The following is a 22,671-nucleotide window of genomic DNA, read 5'->3' on the forward strand; positions in this document are numbered from 1 at the left end:
CAGAAGGTTGAAGTAAGACTCAGGATCTCATAACATAATACCCAAAAAGCACAAGGATTGAAAATCCTTCTTCATAAAAATAACCAGGAAGATCTTTATTTGAATGAAAAAAAGACAATCAATAAGTGCCAACATTGAGGTGACAGGGATATGTTAGAACGATCAAAGCTTTTAAAACAGCCACCTTCAACAAAAAATAAAATAAAAGCTTGAATAAGCAATATGAGCATGTTTGAAACAACAGAGAATATCAGTAAAGAAATAGAAAGTCTCATCAAAGATATGAATGATATAGGGAAGAATCAAATTTTAGAAGTGAAAAACACAAAAAATGAATTTTTAAAAACCCACTGTGTGAGCCCAACAGGACAAGGGAGGGGACAAAAAAAGACTACTGACTCTAATCTGAATACCAGAGAAAAGGAGAATTAGAAAAAAATGAAAAGAGCCTCAGGGACAGAAATCTAATATTCATGTCATCAGAACGAGGGGAGAAAAAAAGTACTGCTTAAAATGTGCTTGAAGAAATAATGGAGGACAACTCCCAAAATTTGGCAACTACAGATTGCAGAAGTTGATAAAATTCTAAACAGGAAAAATCCAAAGCAATCCATACCAACACACATCAGAGTCACATTTCTGAAAAATGAAAATAAAGGAAAAGTCTTGCTAGCATCTACAGAGAAATGACACCTTACCCGGAGGGGGAAAACAATGACAACGACAATGAATTTGTCATTAGAAATCATGGAGGCACAGAGGAAGTGGCACATTTTTTATTTTTATTTTTTTTTAAGATTTTATTTATTTATCTGACAGACAGAGATCACAAGTAGGCAGAGAGGCAGGTAGAAAGAGAGAGAGAGGGAAGCAGGCTCCCCGCCGAGCAGAGAACCCGATCCGGGGCTCGATCCCAGGACCCTGAGATCATGACCTGAGCCGAAGGCAGAGGCTTTAACCCACTGAGCCACCCAGGCGCCCCAGTGGCACATTTTTTAAGCGCTGAAAGGAAAGACCTGTCAACCTAGAGTCCTATATCCAGTGAAAATATTGTTCAGAAAGGAAGAAGCAGCCCACATATTCTTAGACAAGGAAAATTAGTGGAATTTACCAAGAGACCTACTCTAAAATAGAAGTGAAGGAAATTTCTCTAAGCAGAAAGGATGTTATAAAAGAAGGAACATTGGAACATAAGAAGGGAAGAAAGAATACAGTGCGCAAACCTACAGGTAAATATTATACACTTTCCTTCTCCTATTTTCTAAATTATGGTTGATGTTGGATGAAAACATAATAAAAAAAGAAAAAATTATAACGTCATCTTATATGGTTCCAAATATATGTAGAGAAAATATTTTAAAAATTTTATAAAGGGAGTTAAGGATGCTGCACTTGACTCAAACTGATAAAATGATGATACCAGCAAACTGTGGTAAGTTATGAATATATAATAAGAAAGCTATCATAACAAAGTTATACAAAGAGGTACTCTTGAAAACACTTTAGATTATTCAAAATGGCATTTAAAAAATGTATAAGTAATCCATAGTAGGGCAGGAAAGTAAACAGATGAACAAAAAGTGGAGTAAACAAAGAAAATTTTTAAAATAAAATGAAGAGGAAAGGTAGAGAGAAAACTAGTATTTTTTTAACAGTAGGAAAGGAACAAGTTATATCATTACAGATCCTGCAAGCATCAGAAGGTTAACAAGGAAATAATGCAAAAAGTGTCTGCATGTATACATTTAGCAACTCAGTTGGTCAGGATGAGCACAAATCAAAACTGCATTGCTGTCGCAAATGTAAAATGGTGCAAGCACTATGGAGAAGAGCACGATGGTCTCTCAAAAAATTAGAAACAGAATCACCATGTGATCCAACAATCCCCCTTCTAGGTAGATACCCCATAACTGAAAGCAAGGACCCAAATATTCGTACAAAAATTTGTACACAAATATCTACACACCCAGGTTCATAGCGGCACTATTCACAACAGCCCAAATGTGGAACCAACCCCGAGTGTCCACTGGTGGATGACGGGATTAAGGAAATATGGCATATACATATAATGGAATATTATTCAGCTTTAAAAAGAAGGAAATTCTCTCATATGCTACAACGTGAGTGAACCCGGAGGACATTATGCTGACTGAAATAAGTCATAAAACGATAAATGCTAAATGATTCTACTTGGGGCACCTGGGTGGCTCAGTGGGTTAAAGCCGCTGCCTTCGGCTCCGGTCATGATCCCAGGGTCCTGGGATCGAGCCCCGCATCGGGATCTCTGCTCAGCGGGGAGCCTGCTTCCTCTCTCTCTCTGCCTGCCTCTCTGCCTACTTGTGATCTCTGTCTGTTAAATGGATAAATAAAATCTTAAAAAAAAAAAAAAAAGATTCTACTTATGTGAGGAATCTAGAGCAGTCAAATTCCCAGAGTCAGAAGTAGAATGGTGGTTGCCACGGCTGTAAGGAGGGGAGAATGAGGAGTTACTGTTTAATGAGTGTGCAGCTGGGCAGATGGTAAGTGTTCTGGGAGAGATGTTGGTAATGGTTAAACAACAATGTGGATATAGTTAATGCTGCTGAACTGTATACTTAATGGCTAAAATGGTCAATTTTATGCATATTTTACACCTACACACAAAAATGTTAAAATGAAAAGAAGTACTTCACTCAGATATATAAATAAGGTATCCCATGGTCTTTATTTCTGTATCTAGCTCTACACTTACCTCCCTCACCCCAACTTGGTCTGACCCAGTAAAATGTGGAAGCCATCAACATCAGATATCCCTTATTCCATGTATTAGTATTCTTGTGCTACCTCTTTAAACAGATCCAGAAGGAAATCTTTTGGTAAACTCATTTAGAGTAAAGAATTAGTGCCTGAATTTTAAGTGTAAAGGGGCTGCCAGGATTCAGGTGTAATTCAAAGATAAGCAATGCAGACAGGCCTCCCCAGTGATATGAACAAGCCACTGGAATGGTATTAGTAAGCAGGACACATCACAGCAGTTGCAGTTTGTCTCTCCGTGTCCATTTAACTTATTCTCGCTCTGAAGTTGGGTCTCACTGATGTTTTGCCTGCTGCATACATTGCCACCCCTCAGCTCCCAAGTTTACCGAACCAAATAACTGAGACCAAAAGAACCTCTCCCGCCCCAATGCCAGATTCCTAGAAAGGAAATCTGATGGTTTTTCCCAGACCAGTTTCTTACTCTTCATCCAACTGACTGTGGGGTCATGTGGGAGGATAAATATGGGTATTGAGGACTCAGATCTAGCGTCCAGTGATATCTGTCTTATGAAAGAGATGATGTGCAACATGAAACTATTGGCAACAGAGAATTACAGGCAGGAATGAAGCAGATAACTTTGGATGACAAAGACTGCTCACCTGTGCATGTAGTGAGGATGACCTTATCTGTTATACAGATGTCAAAAGTTCCTATATCAGTACTCGAGGGTGGGATGATTCAACAGTTCCTCTTGGTACGTCTCCCATATTCTTAACACTCATTGTGCAGTACCTGACAACCCTGCCCCATCACAAATTTCTGCTAAAGGGTTTTCTTTCACACTTGGGAAATGTTTTATAGTAAGCACGGCTGAGATACTCAAAGAAATAAAAACTTAATGTTCAGAATAGACACGAAAACCAATAGGATAAACTCTAAACAGAACATTGCTGATAGCACTGAATACTTAATCTATTGGGTTTTGTATCCACTCCAATAGTTATTATTTCTCATATTTAGTGAGTTTTATATATTTACCTTTTTAATATATGTAACTTCTTGTTTAATATTTTCTTATTCAGCCTTGAACATTCTGTATATTCTGATAGTATACTTTGAGTACCAAGTGTAAAAATAACAACAACAAAATGATGACATGATAAATCTGTATCTAGCAATAGCTAGATATACAATAGGGACATTTTTAGGAAATCAAGCACGAAAGAAAAAATCTTAAAGGTGAAAAGAAATGTCAGTTTACCTAAAAGTTAACAACTTGACATACAACAGACTTCTCATTATAAACAAGGAAGGCCATAGAAAATAGCTTCAGGGGCGCCTGGCTGGCTCAGTTGGAAAAGCCTGAGAGTCTTGATCTTGGGGTCGTGAATTTGAGCCCCGTGTTGGGTGTAGAGCTTACTAAAAAAAAATAGATAAACTTAAAAAAATAAAAAGAAAATAGCTTCAAAGTGCTGAGGTTATAGCTTCAAAGCGCTGGGGAGAAAATAATTATGAACTCAGAATTCTATACCAAGAAAAAGTGTAATTCAAAAGGACAAAATGAAGACATTTTTAGAAATACAAAGACTGAAAGAAGTTGTGTGAAAGGTGAAACGAAATGGGGTCACTTATGTCCAGGGGTTTTAAAATGGAGCTGGGAGGCCATTGAGGTGGTGGGCCTTATGCACGTCCTCACTTGGTGGAACTGTCAACTTTTGAACTGGGCCAAACAGCAAATGCTCCAAGGATGCAGAGCAAACACCTGCAGCTTTCCTACAATAATGCACATTTGCTTAGTGATAGCCTTAGCAACCAATTAAATTCATCCCAAGATTAGTTTCCTGCCACCGAAACCAATCAAAATTCACTGCAAATAGCATATACCATCACCCTCTTTGTCTTCAAAAACCTTTCACTTTTGTTCCTTGAGGGGACAAGATTTGGGCTGCTGTCCAAATCTGTGCTCCCTGAACTGCAATTCTAAGACACCAAATAAATGCTTTTACTTCAGCTCTGGCTCTTTCCTCAGTCGACAATTGTTACAAACAAAACCTTACAATATTGATTTTGGTCAGAAAAAAAGACCCTAAATGAATAACACTTTTTTCTTCCTGCAAGTATGTTTCAACAATCTGTTTACAGGGAGGTTGGAAAGGACTCAAAACTTTCTCCAGGCTTCTTACAACCCCCTTTAACCCTTTCCTTCCCAGTGGTAAATACCCCATGTTGTCCTGGCTGTTCTCTAGGAACTGTGCTATATGGTTGGTTGGCTCAGTGGGCACAAGACTCCTGACTGGTGTACCCCAAAGTCAGGAGCAGGGTCTAGATATTTCTTCTTTCTTTAGTCAGTGTCTTCTCAGTTTACACCACTGCCTCTTTTCTCTGCTTGCTACTCTTTAAATGTTTTTCAGAGTTTTATCCATGCCCTTCTTTTCTTCCTCAATATTGCATCTTAACGTGCAGATCTTAGATAAACACATATTAAAATGAAGGGTCTTGCATGTACCCCGAGTATACCGAATCAAAATGAAGAAAAGTGACCCTTATAACTCTTGCCACATAAGAACGAACTGAGGCCTGCAAAGCAAACCAAAAGCTTATTTATTTATTTATTCAAATAAAAAAATAAAAGCTTATTCTTCAGGAATTCAAATACAGGAGACACAGATTTAGGAGAAGCCTGAAATGTGCTCCAAGGAGGGAGGAGAAAGACAAAGTTTATAGAGGCAAAAATAATTAGCTTTGGTATATGTATACACAATAGATTACTTTGCTAGTTGCCCGGTTGTAGTAAAGAAAAACAAGCCTCATTCTGAGAATTCCAACAGGCTGTGGCAATTTGTGGCTGGCACAATCTAAAAATAAAAGCTCCATGTTTCATGCAGGTGTCAATGTATGTAAGACCAGCATCCCAAGTGGCCTCCCAGCTCTATTTTAGGGCCCCTTGACATTCCTACTTTCTTTCAAATGTCTCTTTTCTTTTCTTTTCTTTTTTTTTGAAGACTTTGTTTATTTGAGAGAGAGCAAGAGAACGAGAGAGCAAGCTCAAGCACGAGCAGGGGGAAGGGCAGAGGGAGAAGGAGAAGCTGAGCAGGGAGCTCGATGTGGATGCAGGGCTTGATCCCAATCTAAGAAGGGGGCTATCATAACCTGAGCCAAAGGCAGAGGCTTAACCAACTGAGCCACCCAGGCGCCCCCTTTCAAATGTTTCTGTTCACACTTAGCATTTTGAGCAGTCAACTTTGATAATTGTAATGCATGCTAGAGTTTGAAAACAACTGCTCTTACACGTTTTCTATAAGCATGACCATGTACAGCTTTGCTTTTGACTTATACCAATTCACCAATAAGTCACAAAATTTCTCTCAGAATCAAACCCATGTTCTAAGTTCTATATATCTACCTGCTAACTGGCCATTTTGATATACATAGTCTATATTTACCTAAAGTAGTGCATCCTAATTTGAACCCATTTTCTTACCCTTTCATTTCATGTAGTGTCTGGACTAAGAATGTTAGATACTTTAAGCTCTTCTGTTCCCATCTATGTTTTTTCCCACATTTTCTATCATTCCCCAGATCACTTATCCTAAGCTTCAACCTCTGCTTACTTGTCTCTGGACATGCTATGTTCTGTCACATTTGTGTGCTTTGGAACGTGTTCCTCCTCCCAGTCTGAGAGTTCATATTCCCTTTCTATACTTGGAAGACTCCAACTCCGTTAATATCCTCGTCAAATCTTACATCTTCCCTGAGGCCCTTTCTCACTTCCCAGCCAGGTCCCCGCCTCTGTGTTTTTAGACCAAGATCTCAATCACAACACCTTCTGAATGGTCTGAAAACTTCCTGCTCACACCTGTCTTCTCCATCAGTCGGGGACACTTGCAGGAAAGGTCTGATCAGGGTTCATTTGTTTTTATATCAAGGCTGAGTAGCTTGGAGCAGTACTTAACACCTGTTTAATAAGTAAGGGTATAAACACATGAGTGAATTAATAGATGTTTGATCAAGGTTCAAAGAATCTATAATCAAATTCCAAATCAGCATACATATATTTAAGAATGTGCAGTCATAGCACACATGGAACTTCAAATTTTTTTTAAAGATTTTATTTATTTATTTGAGAGAGAGAATGAGACAGAGAGAGCATGAGAGGAGAGAGGTCAGCAGGAGAAACAGACTTCCTGCTGAGCAGGGAGCCTGATGTGGAACTGGATCCCGGGACTCCAGGATCATGACCTGAGTCAAAGGCAGTTGCTTAACCAACTGAGCCACCCAGGTGCCCCACATGGAACTTTTAGATTCCCAGAAAAATCTTATCTTTCATTCTGTAAGAAATTCACTTGCTAATGAGCAAATTGTGGTCCTCAAATAAGAAACTCCAAGTAAAACCTTCTGCTGTTTTTTCAGACTCCTTTTTAAATATGAGGATATAAACAATAGCACACTATATGTTCTTTGTCCTCTAGAGATAAGGAAGAAGTTTGTGGACATTGTTAGACCTCTTTCTGGTTACTTGCCCTACACCCCATGTAACTGCTCTAGTCTCTGAATTAATTTGACGCCTTTTGGTCTTAGGTGCCATTGATATTCACAAGTGCCAGACTAAGAGATAGTGGAAAGTATATAGTGCAACAGTTTCAATTTATTGGAAAATTTCAGATAGGAGAGCAACTGTGAAGGCTCAACATAAGAGGCTTAAGATTATTTAAATATATGCATTACCATAAACACCAAAATATAAAAACACGAATATAAACACCATATGTTCATGGCAAATATGATTTTACTTTCCTAAGGATTTGGGGAACTTTTATAAAGGCTTTGTGAGAAATATACTCAGAGACTGACCAAAGCTCTCCTCACACACACAGTGCAGCAGAGGAAAGGACAGACAAATAACCTATGACTTGACCCAACAAATTATCTTTAGAGAGCCAGCGAATTAGAAAGCCTTTTGGAGAGTCACAGAATTTTAGCTTTTGTCCTTTCTAGGGATGGTAAATCTGGGGCACATGGGCCTCTACTCTCCTCTACTTCAGTACCTGTAGGCAAGACTAATTGATTGCATCGATGTGTCCCTAGAATTCCACTTAACACCTTGGGAAGAAATTATAATCAACCTACAGTGGTTCCTAAAGACCATTCCTACTCTAGTACAGGGTTGCCAAATATCTTCTGTAAAGTACCAGAGAGTAAATATTTAAAACTTTGTGGCAACATGGTTTCCATCCATTAGAACTCGTGGTTACAGCACGAAAGCAGCCACAAACAATGAAATTGGAATTTTTAAAAAAGATTTATTTATTTACTTACTATTTTAGAGAGAGAGTGAGCACACATGGAGTGGGAGAGCAGAGAAGAGCAAGAATCCCAAGCAGACTCTTCTCTGAGCAGAGAGCCCAATGTGGGACTTGATCCCAGGACCCTGACATCATGACCTGAGCTGAAATTGAGAGTCAGATGCTTCACCGACTGAGCCACAGGGCGCCCCTGAAATCTGAACTTTATGCAATTTTCTTGTTACTCGATATTCTATTTTCAATCATTTAAAAATGTAAAAATCCTTATCTGTGAGTAGGTATATAAAAATAGGTAGTAGACTAGATCTATAGTTTTTCTTGTCCTAGTATAGTTCTTTTGTTTTGCACATAAGAAAATAGGGCACAAAAAGGGTGAGAGATTTCCTTAAAGTCATATGAATGAATAATCTGTGGCAAAGCCAGTCATTTTGTGCCAAATTCTCTTCAAGATGGTCCACATTGGCTATTTATTATTATATTTTTCCCAAATGATAAGTACTGAGCAAAATACTCTCCTTTACTTAGAGAAAATGAATTTTCCTTAGGATCATTTTGAAATATATCCATATTAAAGACTCAGTATAGGAGTGGAGGACTATATATACTTAACGTGCATCAATTTTTAAGCTGAAATAATTTTTTTTACTACAAATGTACCCCTGTACCTTAAAAGTGAACCAATCCCAGTAACTCCAACCAGTCCATTTTAAAAGACAAACGTAACAGAAATCAGGTGCAACATATTCAAAGAATAGATTTAGTCAGAGTTCAAAAAATAAAATAGAGAAGGCCTGTTATAATTGAAACATTACTTGTCAGAAATATTCCAAAAGATGAAAGACCAATCATGAAAATATATTCATTTCTACTTAAGGCCAAGAAATATTTTGGAAAAAAGCATTTATTTATTCTTCAACATCAAAGGTGCACCCTTGATGGTAGAGGACACCCCTGTCCTTATGAGTTTAGCATTTTCACAGATAAAATTGCGCCGACGAACTGGCTTGCTCGGAAACCTCTTATTAGTAGTCTTAATTTTGGCTTTTACATTCATCGGTGGCATGGTAACTGGAGGTAACCCATTGATATCATACAGCCAGTACATGTCTGGTGTCTGGAAACAAAGAGAGGAGAGATTTTACATGACATATTCAGGACTGAGAAAGCTACAGGAAAAAGTTTACTGAATTAATACAGTCTCTCTTCTCCATGCAAGGTATAGGAAATGTACAAAACTGAAAAGGTGCCAGTAATAATTAACATGGGAAATAAATTCAAGAAAGCATTTAGCTTTATGAATTAAGAACCACTCAGTAAAAAGTCTCTCGAAGTTAGAAGTTGGCTCTGTGGATGAAATAAGCATCCATCAGATCTAAGGAGAAACAATTTATTTTCTTTGCATGAAACTGTTGCCCAGCATGAACTATGTAACTAACTGAAACCATACTTTGCAAGAACTTACCCATGACAACTACAGCATGGCTATAGAACCAAATGGTAAAATATGTTGAGCTTCTGTTTTTCAGATTATGAAACTCCATAATTAATTGAACCATTTGAAATTATTGAGAATTGTGTAAAATTGTTAATGATAGTTATAATCTAAATTCAAGTTAGGACAACTTAGGGGTTTATTTGAAAAATCGATCATTTTTTTTTCCTGCATATATGCACAGGATGGCAATACTGGATTACACAATCTAGCATTTTCTGCATGTTTATGTTCATAGTTAAATCCCACTGCTCTTGCAGAATTTCCAGTGTTGTGTTTATCTAGGTCTTCTTCCCCACAAGAAGATTTGTACCATGTATGTTCAGAAAACTCATTTAGGATAAATCCAGTCTAAGTGAATATTGCAATAACGTCAGTCAGGGCTTAAGGGGTAATGTGATATCACTGGGAGAATGTTAAGTGCAGGACTTTCTTACACATCTGGAATGACCATATTTTAATCAGAACTGGCCCTTCTATCCAGTGTTCATAGTAATTGTGTATTCTGAATCAGGGAGTCAAAAGCAGAGCAAACCAAGGACGATACTATAAGTAGGTTAAATAACATTCTACTTCATATAGGATGTTCGATTTGAAAAACAAAGCTGTAGTTTGGTGATGGTGCATATGTCATTGCAAATTTTTACATTACAGGTGACCCACCTCATGAGCACATATGTGTGAGGTACTTGGAGGGACCTGCCCCTATGCCCAACACTCAATGGAGCGCAGGAGTGAGCTGCATGAAGGAATGTACACTCCTATTGGGGATGTAGTAGGTACAGATGGGAATGACATGTAGGGATTTGTACCTTCACCTGACCCATCTCCAAGACCCTTTGAAAATAATTATCTGTAAGGACATTATTTTTAAAATCCTAAATGTTATTGTGTGTATTTCAATTAAGATACAAATAATTAAAAAAAAAAGATACAATTGGGGCGCCTGGGTGGCTCAGTGGGTTAAGCCGCTGCCTTCAGCTCAGGTCATGATCCCAGGTCCTGGGTTCGAGCCCCGCATCGGGCTTTCTGCTCAGCAGGGAGCCTGCTTCCTCCTCTCTCTCTGTCTGCCTCTCTGCCTACTTGTGATTTCTCTCTGTCAAATAAATAAAATCTTTAAAAAAAAAAAGATACAAATAACTTTGCCGTAAGTGATGCTGAGTATGTGTGTGTGTATACATATGTTTAATTTTTTTTAAAGATTTTATTTATTTATTTGACAGAGAGAGATCACAAGTAGATGGAGAGGCAGGCAGAGAGAGAGAGAGAGGGAAGCAGGATCTCCGCCGAGCAGAGAACCCGATGCGGGACTCGATCCCAGGACCCTGAGATCATGACCCGAGCCGAAGGCAGCGGCTTAACCCACTGAGCCACCCAGGCGCCCCATATGTTTAATTTATATATACATAAATATATATAATCCAAATATAACATAAATTTGTAAGAAGTCACTGATGGCCCGTATTCCAACACTCTATATGGTAATACATTTATTTTATACAAATTAAATATTACACTTCTCATTTCTATAGTTAACTTTCTTCTTCAAGTTATAAATAAATATAATGACTCATTATGTTTTTGAAAATACTTTAAAGATATAGCTCTGTATCTTCCACTCTGAATCTCCTTTTAAAAATATAAATTAAAAAGCTTAAGTTAAAATGAGAATAAACCAATACCTCCATGTCCCTAGTGCCTTTGAGAATCACTGTTGGTTTTTGCAAAAGGAAGTCAAATTGACAATTATACTCCTCAGCTACTTATTTAAAGAAATTTTAAAAAAACAACTATTTTTTAAACAGATGAAATTTCCCTATTTCAGTAATATCTTTCTAGTATAAAAAGGGATCAGCCAAAGCCAAAGACCTCATGGAATGAACGCTCAAAGCTATGCTTTAAAGGACACATTCTGGGCGCCTGGGTGGCTCAGTGGGTTAAGCCGCTGCCTTCGGCTCAGGTCATGATCTCAGGGTCCTGGGATCGAGTCCCACATCGGGCTCTCTGCTCAGCAAGAAGCCTGCTTCCCTCTCTCTCTCTTTCTGCCTGCCTCTCCGTCTACTTGTGATCTCTCTCTGTCAAATAAATAAATAAAATCTTTAAAAAAAAAAATAAAGGACACGTTCTTATGAATGGAAACAGCCCGTTAGCAGATGTGGGCTGTGTGGACCCACATCCCTTAGGTATTTCCATTTTCAAAACAAAACACAACAAAACCCCACCAACTCTCTAGCCCCATCAGGTGTAAATATTCTGCAGTGTGTGTTCCACACTATTTTCCACAGAAATCCCATGGGATTAAATACCAGTTGCCCCCTGTGGTAATTGCCTTAATAAAGCCCCCTTTATTGGTTTCCATGCCTTTTCTGTCTCATATTCTGGTTTTCCCGCACCTGTTTCTTGAGATCACATAGGAAATATGCTACTTGGATTTGAATCCCTATTTCAGGTCTGCTTAAGAGAAAATATAAGCCAAGATTTAAATATATAAGTAAAATGACATTTCTTACAATTTCATGACTATGAGTTATTCCCTTAAAAGCAATGCATTTACATACATATTACTTAAGTCTGATTATGTCTCTGGTTATAACAGGTCCATCGACATTACTTTTGTACAAGCACTGTATGTTTTACCTTGGATAATCCTGATAGCTTTCATATTTTTGTATAAACTATTTAAGATTTATCATGTCTACCATGGAAAGCTGAGTGGACTATTTATTCTCTTTGAGTAACATTGCTTTGTGTAACAATCTGACCAAGTTAACTTAAGTCTCTCAAAGCTAGTGCTTTGAGAGGAAAATAGTAGGGAAAAAAGCAGTTTTTAATTATTTTAAATATGGTTTAATTGAAAGGAAACCCATGAAGCTTGCTAATGTAGTAGTTGAAGTTTTTGTAGGCTAATATTTAACTGAAGTATTCTTAAAGATCCTCATTTTTATTTCTAGGTAAAGCACAATGAAGGTCATATGTTTCATTTATAAGTATTAATTGATTCAATGTTTAAAATCAACAGTTTAAAAAGATAATACCATACATAGTAATTTTTATATAGATAATGAATTAACTTTTAAAATTCTTCACTTTTATCATGTGAGACATCATGGTGTTGTCATTAAGAGCAGGATTTTAGAATCAGACAATGCTTGAAACATGATATCAAAATCATTGATTTGATATATGAAATAACTTTCCTGAATTGCAAAGCCAATATACTCATATAAAAAGCCAGTCTCAAAAGGTTACAGAGTATGATCCCACTTATGTAATATTCTAGAAATTAGAAAATCATAGAGATGGAGAAAAGATTAGTGGTTTCCAAGGTAAAGAAGGAGTTACAGTCCTGGATGTGACCATACTGTTAAGCAGTTGCCACAGTTGTGTTGGAAAAGCTCTGTATCTCAGTTGTGACTGTAGTTATACAGATCTATACATGGGTTCAAATTTCTTAGAACCACACACACACACACACACGTGAAAAATGCTAAAAATGAAATAAGGTCTCTAGCTTAGTCAATGTCAATTGTCAATGACAATTTTCTTCTTTAAATACATTACTATAGCTCTGTAAAACCTCACCATTGGGAGAAGCTGGAAGAAGGATCCACAGGACTCTGTATACTAATTTTGCAACTTCTTATGAGTTAATACTTTTTTTAAGTTAAAAAATACAAGATTTATGAGTCAAGTGGAAATTTGAGCACTAAATGGATATTTGGTATGTCATGATATTAAGGAATTATTATAAATTTTTACATGTGATAATGGTATCATGATTATGATTTTGGACTTTTAGAGATTAATAGGAAATAGTTGAAGATAATAGGATGTCTTGGATTTTCTTCAAAATAACATGGAATATGGGGAAGGGGATGGGAATATACTTGAACTGGACATGATTTGATAAGTGTTCATACTGGATGATGAGTGTATGCAGATTAATTATTCCCTCTATTTCTACTCACACTTGGCATTTTCTAAAATAAAAATAGAATCAACAAAATAGTGATTTCTATTTTTTTTAAAGATTTTATTTATTTGACAGAGAGAGATCACAAGTAGGCAGAGAGGCAGGCAGAGAGAGAGGGGAGGAAGCAGGCTCCCCGCGGAGCAGAGAGCCCAATGTGGGGCTCGATCCCAGGACCCCGGGACCACGACCCAAGCCGAAGGCAGAGGCCCTAACCCACTGAGCCACCCAGGCACCCCCAAAATAGTGATTTCTTAAACACATTGCAATCTCAGTTTTTCCCACATAAGCTTTATCAAACTGTACCACTTCAGACTAAATAAAAATTTCACATTTTCATTTGATCCCATATGTCAACTTATTCTCTCACAGAAACCCTTCAATTCTGCTGTGATTTAATTGTCAAATCAACATAGGGAAACAGGCACAGATTTTTTTTGGAAAGCCTCCTCCAACATAGTTAATTTCAGAAATGTTCACTGGGCATCAGGTAAAATAAACATCATTTTTATTTCTTTTTTTTTTTTAAATTTTTTATTTTTTCAGCATAACAGTATTCATTATTTTTGCACCACACCCAGTGCTCCATGCAATCTGTGCCCTCTACAATACCCACCACCTGGTGCCCCCAACCTCCCACCCCCCACCCCTTCAAAATTCTCAGATCGTTTTTCAGAGTCCATAGTCTCTCATGGTTCACCTCCCCTTCCAATTTCCCTCAACTCCCTTCTCCTCTCCATCTCCCCTTGTCCTCCATGCTATTTGTTATGCTCCACAAATAAGTGAAACCATATGATAATTGACTCTCTCTGCTTGACTTATTTCACTCAGCATAATCTCTTCCAGTCCCGTCCATGAAATCTTGCCATTTGCGATGACGTGGATGGAATTAGAGGGTATCATGCTTAGCGAAATAAGTCAATCGGAGAAAGACATCATTTTTATTTCTAAACCTGATTTTAAATATGTCATTTAATCCCCTTAAACTAACAGTATGTCCTTGCTTCTTAAGGAGAAAATACAACATGATCATTTTAAATCAAGCATCTATATAGCAAAGGGCAATATGCAGCAAGGCTCCAGAGGCTTTATATTTTTATTAGCTGGGTTGTAAGAATTCCCAGAAAGATGAAAAATATAAATAATTTTCTTGGGACATATTCAACATTATTCTTTTCTCTATTCATTAAAATAGTAACAACACATTTTTCTGCCCATGGCACTGCCTAATTAGCGTCTGATTTAGAAGTCTAGTAATCACTTTGGCACCAGTGGTTGTGTCTTGAAACGTAACTACATGTCCTTTGTGTCTGTGCTACTGAAACTAGACACTGGCAATAGGCATCTTTTCATAAATAATTTGAAAGTTGTCTTTAGCCTAAAAGCTATTAGTAAGATACATGTGTGAAATCTGATGGAGAAATTTTGCTTACTACATCAATTTTCAAAATTGTATTTACCTTAACTTTTAACAAGATGATCACTCGAGCAGACTTTTATATTAATGGCTCACTACATTGTGTTTTTCTCAATTCAAAATCAGTTTTACCTTCTACCTCATTTTCTTCATTTTAGACTTTAACATTTTGACAATACCTTATGCCTTAATTAAAGATTCCAAATCTCTGTCTCAAATCACCTGAAGTCCTTGAATAGGTTATTTCAGATAACAATATGTGAATACACAAACCACTTTATAATCAATATTGGTCTCTTCTGCATTTTCTTAATATGGAAGAGAAAGAATTTCTTCTCACTGGTGATGATGACTTTTTTGTTATATTCCATATTTACAAGTTCTTTATTGGGCAAAAGGAAATTAAAACAAGACAGAGTAGTTAAATTCATTGGCTTTTGCAAGGTAATTTTGCTATTCTTTAGTTCGGTGAAACTTTTTCTTCTTTCATGTCTTTAGTGAAATCAAACATCCCTGACCATTACCTTTATAAAACTCACCTGTATTGCTAATGTTGCTTTGTATTTCCTACTGTACATTTGGGGTTTGAAGCCCACAAAGAGGACCGTTCCTTCAGTATCAAAAGGAGGAAGTTCTCCAACCTGAGGTTTTACAGAAAACTCAGGATCACTGCCGGGTAGGAAGTATGCAGTGAATGGCTCAGGATTTCTAGAACAAAAATATAAATATCAACATGTAAATTTTATCATTACTCTTTGTGAAACCTTGATGGGTAGAATTTATATCCTGTTGCCTAGGACTACAGGTAAACTTTAATGCTGCCATGCAGCTGTAAGCCTAATGCTTGTTACTTTATAATAGTGAGGAGGTCTTCTAAAAATTACTAAAGAGTGTCATTCTTCCCAGGGTGACAAAATGGAATCTTAAGGATCTTTAAAATTGCACCTTGTGTTTTTAGTGTACAAAGAATAAAATGCTGCCCCTATAAAAAATTGAAGAACTCAATGTCCTAAATTAAAATGCAGTCATTTATAAATAAATTCATATCTGAAATGCATGGCTAGAACAGCTACATGAAGCCTTTGTTTTTATTACTATTCCAATGTGACTGCTCACTGTCCTTTACCTTTGCACCTGTGAAGTGAGATGAAAGTACTTTGCAGGTTCATTAAAGATTCTTGAGGCTGAAGATCAGTTGCTATGGTCTGAAGTGAACTGAGTGGCATTTAGGATTCAGGTGACCATCTTCATGTCAAGGTTGATTACATTTGAGAAGAAGATGGTAAGAGAAGTTGAAGAATTCCTTCCATAGAATAAAAGAGGGGAGGAGTACACTGCATGGGAAGTTGTACATGAGGAATTTTAAATCCAAATTTTCTGGGGAGATGCAAGTAGAAAGTAAAGAATAGTTTCCTAGAACAGATCCAACAGTGAGTCATAAAAAAGGAGACAGGAGATTCAGGTTGGGACTCAGTGATCCACTCAGCAAATGTATTGAGTATCATCTCAGAGGTTTTGAGAAAATAGACTACGGAAATGGATGGCCTGGATTGGAATCCCAGCTCCATGTAGGTGCATAACTTTAGAGAAATTTACTTTTTCCTACCTCAAGTTTCATACTTTTAAATGAACTTAATAACCTCTATAAAGCCATTAGATCAGTACCTGATATGTGGGAAGTGCTCTATAAGGATTAATCAATATTAATATAATCATTATTATGATAGTTGTTGTTTTAAAACATCTCATTACCAGTGGTTATTACCAGGCAATGATGCATGATGCAATAAATTTTAAAAATGCATGAAAAAGAAAACCCAGGGGTTCTGGTGGAACAGGAAGACCCGGACCCTCTTGTCTCCCAAGGAACAACAATACAAAGACCAATTCCCATTGTGAGAAATTCAGAAACCAGTTAAGAGACTTTTGCCTTCCAGGAGAGCACAAAATCAGCTTTTTGAAGTCAGTAGGAAAATTTGTGGCACACTCTTATGCTCTTACCACAGTCTGCCCTCCACACCAGTGCAATAGCACATGATTGGGAGGAAATTCTCAGTTTCCATTTTTCCCTAGGGAAGGAAAGAGAAGAGTAGATCAAGTACCCAACAATGGGACTTCTGGTTGGAATGTGAAGGGGTGCTGCCTGAGGGACTGTCTTCTGTCTTGCTTGTCTTGAAGTACTGATGGGATCTGGCATATTGTAGATGCATGGGGGCTTCTAAGAACAAGCTGGGTAGGGGCTGGTGGGACATCTGGCTGGTGCTCCAGATGTCCCAGCAGGTTGATACAGCTCAGAAGCCTCTCCCTAAGTATGGAAAAAGAAGAGTAGAACATGTCGAAATTTCTGGCTTTTCAGTAGGCTGTTCAATATTCTGGTTTATGTCCATCCTGTCTCAGAGAACTGACAGAACTTGGCAAAATCTAGATACATAAAGGATACTGAGGGGGAAAAAAAAAAGATCTGATTGGTGTATTGTTGCTTCAGAGTGCCAGGGCACAGAAGACAGCAAAGAGAGCAAGCTGTTAGGAACTCCTGAAAAAATAGAAACCAGTAAACCCCTCTAATTAGTAATCTTCATATACCAGTTCAGACAGATAAACTCACAAAAATGATCTGAGGTGTCCCCAGGATCTCTAGTTGGTCTGAGTGGTGAAGATCTTTCCTTGCATGAAGATAGTCTATGAAGACTGAGAGAGGTGGCTATTTTTTTCAAATGTGTGGATATCAACACAAAGTTACAAAGAACATGAAGACAGGAAAAAATTATACAGTTAAAGGAACAAAAGAAATCTCTAGAAACACACCATAAAGAAATGGAAGTATAGGGATTACTGACCAATTTTTCAAAATAACTGTCATGAAGGGGCACCTGGGTGGCTCAGTGGGTTAAAGCCTCTGCCTTCAGCTCAGGTCATGATCCCAGGGTCCTGGGATCGAGCCCCACGTCGGGCTCTCTGCTCTGCAGGGAGCCTGCTTCCTCCTCTCTCTCTCTCTCTGCCTGCCTCTCTGCCTACTTGTGATCCCTGTCTGTCAAATAAATAAATAAAATCTTTAAAAAAAAAACTAACTGTCATGAAGATGCTCAACACTATCAGGAAAATAATGCATGAACAACAACAACAACAAAAAGACAGAAGATATTAAAAAAGGCCAAACAAATTTCAGAGCTGAAGAAGGCAATAACTGAATTGAAAAACTCACTAGAGGCATTCAGCAATGGACGTGATCAAGAAGAATTAATCAGGGAACCCAAAGATTAGTCATTTGAAATCATCCAGTTAGAGGAGCAAAAGGAAAAAGAAATGAAACAGAGTAAAGAAAATCTAAAGGACTTAGACAGCAACATCAAGTTGCCAATATATACATAATGAGTCTCGAAGGGAGAAATAGAAGCAGAAAACTTACTTAGAGAAATAATGGCCAGAAAATCCCCAAATCTGAGGAAGGAAAGTGACATACAGATTTGTGAAGTCCAACATATTCCAAATAGGATGAAACTAAAGAAGTCCACAATGAGATACATAATCAAAACATCAACAGTTAAAGACAAAAAGAGAATTTTGAAAGGAGCAAGAAAAAAATGACCCCTCACATGCAAGGCCACCCTTATAAGACAATTAGCAGATTCCTCATAGAAGCCCTGTAAGCCTGAAGTGAGCGGAATAATAGGTTCAAAGTGCTGAAAACAAACTGCCAATGAAAAATATGCATCTAGCAAAACTGTCCTTCAAAAATGAAGATAAAGGCTTTCCCTGATAAACAAAACTTGCAAGACATACTAAAGGGAGCCCTTTGAACTGAAATGAAAAGATGTCAGACAGCAACACAAAAGTATTTGAAAGTAAAAGTTCACTGTTAAAGGTAAATACACAGAAAAATACACAACACTGAATACTGTAATGGGGTACCTAAATCATTTTTAAATTGTGGCATAAAAGCTAAAAGATAAAAGTATAAAAATAACTAAATTATAATATGTATTAATGGATACACAATATAAAAATATGTAATCTGTACATCACTAACAAAGTATAGAGATTTTGTATGCAATTAAAGTTATCAGCTTAAAATAGATTAAGCTTGTAAGTTATTTTATGTAAGCTTCATAGTAACCACAAATACCTACAGAAGATACCCAAAAGAAAATGAGAAGGAAATCAAAGTGGGTCACTATGAAAAACATCAATACTACACAAAGGAAGACAGCAAGAAAGGAAAAGATGGGCAAAAGAGCTATAAGACATACAAAAAACAACAAAATGGCAACATTAAATCCTTCCCTATCAATAATTACTTCAAATGTAAAACAATCAGATTCCTAGTCACAAGACACAGTAGGTGATTGGATGAAAAACAAGATCCAAGTGTATACTGTCTGTAAGAGACTAACTATATCTTTTAAATTTAAATTCAGCTAACATATACTGTATTATTAGTTACAGGGATAGAGTTCAGTGATTCATCAGTCTTATGTAATACCCAGTGCTCATTACATCACATGCCCCTCAATGTCTATCACCCAGTTATTCCATCCCCCACTTCCCTCCCCTCTAACAATCCTCAGTTTTTTTCCTATGATTAAGAGTCTCTTATGGTTTGTCTACCTCTCTGATATCATCTTGTTTCATTTTCCCCTTCTTTTCCTTATGATGCTCTGTTTTGTTTCTTAAATTCCACATATCAGTGAGAGCATATGATAACTGTCTTTCTCTGATTGGGTTATTTTGCTTAGCCTAATACCCTCTAGTTCCATCTACATCGTTGCCAATGGCAAGATTTCATTTTTGATGGCTGAGTAATATTCCAATGTATATATCTATACTGCATCTTTATCCATTCATCTGTCAATGGACATCTGGGCTCTTTTCATAGTTTGGCAATTGTGGACACTGCTGCTATAGACATTGAGTAGAGGTGCCCCTTCAGATCACTACATTTGTATCTTTGCGGTAAATACCTAGCAGTGCAATTGCTGGGTCAAAAGATAGCTCTATTATCAACTTTTTGAGGAAACTCTGTACTGTTTTCCAGACTGGCTTCACCAGCTGGCATTCCCACCAACAGTATGGGAGGGTACCTCTTTCTCTGTACCCTCACCAACATCTGTCGTTTCCTGACTGGTTAATTTTAACCATTCTGACTGGTGTGAGGTGGTAACTCATTGTAGTTTTTTCTTCTTTTTTTTTTTTTTAACTTATTTGACAGACAGAGATCACAAGCAGGCAGAGAGGCAGGCAGAGAGAAAGGAAGGAAAGCAGGCTCCCTGCTGAGCAGAGAGCCCGACGCGGGGCTCGATCCCAGGACCCTGGGATCACGACCTGAGCTGAAAGCAGAGGCTTTAACTCACTGAGCCACCCAGGCACCCCTCTCATTGTAGTTTTGATTTGTATTTCCTTGATGGCAAGTGATGTGGAGCATTTTTTCATGTGTTTGTTGGCCATTTGGATGTCTTCTTTGGAGAAATGTCCATACACATCTTCTGCCCATTTCTTGACTGGATTATTTGTTCTTTGGGTGTTGAGTTGGGTAAGTTCTTTATAGATTTTGGATACTAGCCCTTTATTTGATAAAACATTTGCAAATATCTTCTCCCATTCTGTTGGTTGTTTTTTGGTTTTGTCGACTGTTTCCTTTGCTGTGCAAAAGGTATTTATCTTGATGAAGTTCTAATAGTTCATTTTTGCCTTTGTTTCCCTTGCTTTTGGAGATGTGTCTAGCAAGAAGTTGCTGCAGCTGAGGTCACAGAGGTTGCAGCCTGTGTTCTCCTCTAGGATTTTGATGGATTCCTGTCTCACATTTAGGTCTTTCTTCCATTTTCAATCTATTTTTGTGTCTGATGTAAGAAAATGGTTCAGCTACATTCTTTTGCATGATGTTGTCCCATTTTCCCAACACCATTTATTGAAGAGACTGTCTTTTTTCCATGGGATAAGAATAGCATACCATAGAGTTGAGGATCTATTTCTGGGTTCTCTATACTGTTCCACTGATCTATATGATGGTTTTTATGCTAATACCATATTGTCTTGATGATTACAGCTTTGTACTAGAGCCTGAAGTCCAGCATTGTGATGCCACCAGCTTTGGTTTTCTTTTTCAACATTCCTTTGGCTATTCAGGGTCTTTTCTGGTTCCATACAAATTTTAGGATTATTTATTTCAGCTCTGTGAAAAGAGTTGGTGGTCTTTTGATAGGAATTGCACTGAATGTATAGATTGCTCTAGGTAGCATAGACATTTTAACAATATTTTTCTTCTAATCCATGAGAATGGAAGGTTCTTCCATTTCTTTGTGAAGAGTTTAACTTTAGACTTAAAGATATAAGTAGGCTGAAAGTTAAAGGAAGGAAAGAGATATTCCATGAAATGGCAAATAAAAGAGAGCATGGATAGCCTTACTTATATTAGACAAAGTGGACTAATAACAAAATGAACAGGAGACAAAGAAGGACATTATATAATGATAAAAGATCAATTTAGCAGCAGAGCACCTAAATGTATGTATCAAATATTGACAGAATTAAGGGAGAAATAGATAGCAATAGAATAATAAATACTAGCAGATTTTAATATTCTGCTTTCATTTCATTTCAGACGGAAGATCAGTAAGAAAAAAGAAGATAGGAACAACACTATAGACAAATGGATCTCATAGATATATTCAGAACATTCCACTCAACAGCAAAAGCAATTACATTTTTCTCAGGTGCACATGGAACGACCTCTAGGATGGATTGGAGGTTAGGTCACAAATCAAGTCTGAATAAGCTTAAGAAGACTGAAATCATACTGCTGTCTTTTCCCACCACAATGGAATAAAACTAGATCAAAAGCAGAAGGAAACCTGGGAAATAAATAAATATATAGAAATTAAATACCAAACTCCTGAATAACCAATAAATCAAAGAAGAAATTAAAGAGATATTAGAAAATATCTGAGACAAACAAAAATGAAAACACAACATACCAAAGCTTATAGAATGTAGCAAAAGTAGTACTTAGAAGGAATTTCATAGTGATAAAAGCCTACATTAAGAAAGAAGATCTCAAATAAACAACCTAATTCTACACCTCAAAAAAGTAGAAAAAAAGAACAAACTCAACACAAAGTTAGCAGAAAGAAGGAAATAATAAAGATGAGAGCAGAAATAATACAGAATTTTTAAAAAATCAACCAAGAGTCAAACTAAGAGTAGGTTTTTCGAAAAGATGAACACAATTGATGTTGAGCTAGACTGAGAAAAGAAGAGAGAAGACTCAAATAAAATCATAAATGAGAAAGGGGATGTTATAACTGATACCCTAGAAATAAAAACAATCATAAGAGACTGCTATGAAAAATTATACACCAAAATAATTATATGACCTAGAAGAAATGAATAAATTCCTAGAAAAATGCAATCTACCCAGACTGAATCATGAAGAAATAAAAAATCCAAACAAACCTATAAATATTAAGGAGACTGAATCAGCAATCGAAATTCTCCCAACAAAGAAAAGTCCAGGACCAGATGGTGAATTCTACCAAATATTTACAGAAGAATTAACAGCAACCTATCTCAAACTCTTCCAAAATATTGTAGAGCAGGGAATACTTCCAAACTTAATTTATTTATATCAATATTATCCTGATCCTGATATCCAGAAAAAGACACAAGAAAAAAAAACTACAGGCCAATATCCCTGATGAATATAGATGCAAATATCCTCAACAAATACTAACAAATGAAATTCAACTGCACATTAATAGG

General features: G+C 37.0%; 1 protein-coding gene across 1 annotated transcript in view; it reads right to left on the minus strand.

Moving 5' to 3' along the window:
• Window positions 1-8,243: 8,243 nt before the first annotated feature.
• The window catches only part of CFAP47 (cilia and flagella associated protein 47), a 544,336-nt gene continuing 529,908 nt past the window's right edge, over window positions 8,244-22,671 (minus strand). Inside the window, exons 66-67 of the mRNA XM_047716464.1 lie at window positions 15,459-15,627; window positions 8,244-9,154 (exon numbers count right to left, since the gene is read on the minus strand). Coding sequence (XP_047572420.1) covers window positions 8,942-9,154; window positions 15,459-15,627 — 382 coding nt within the window. The 3' untranslated portion in view covers window positions 8,244-8,941. The remainder of the gene's footprint in view (window positions 9,155-15,458; window positions 15,628-22,671) is intronic.

Source organism: Lutra lutra, chromosome X (genome assembly GCF_902655055.1).
Source record: "Lutra lutra chromosome X, mLutLut1.2, whole genome shotgun sequence".
NCBI classification, from domain to species: Eukaryota; Metazoa; Chordata; class Mammalia; order Carnivora; family Mustelidae; genus Lutra; species Lutra lutra.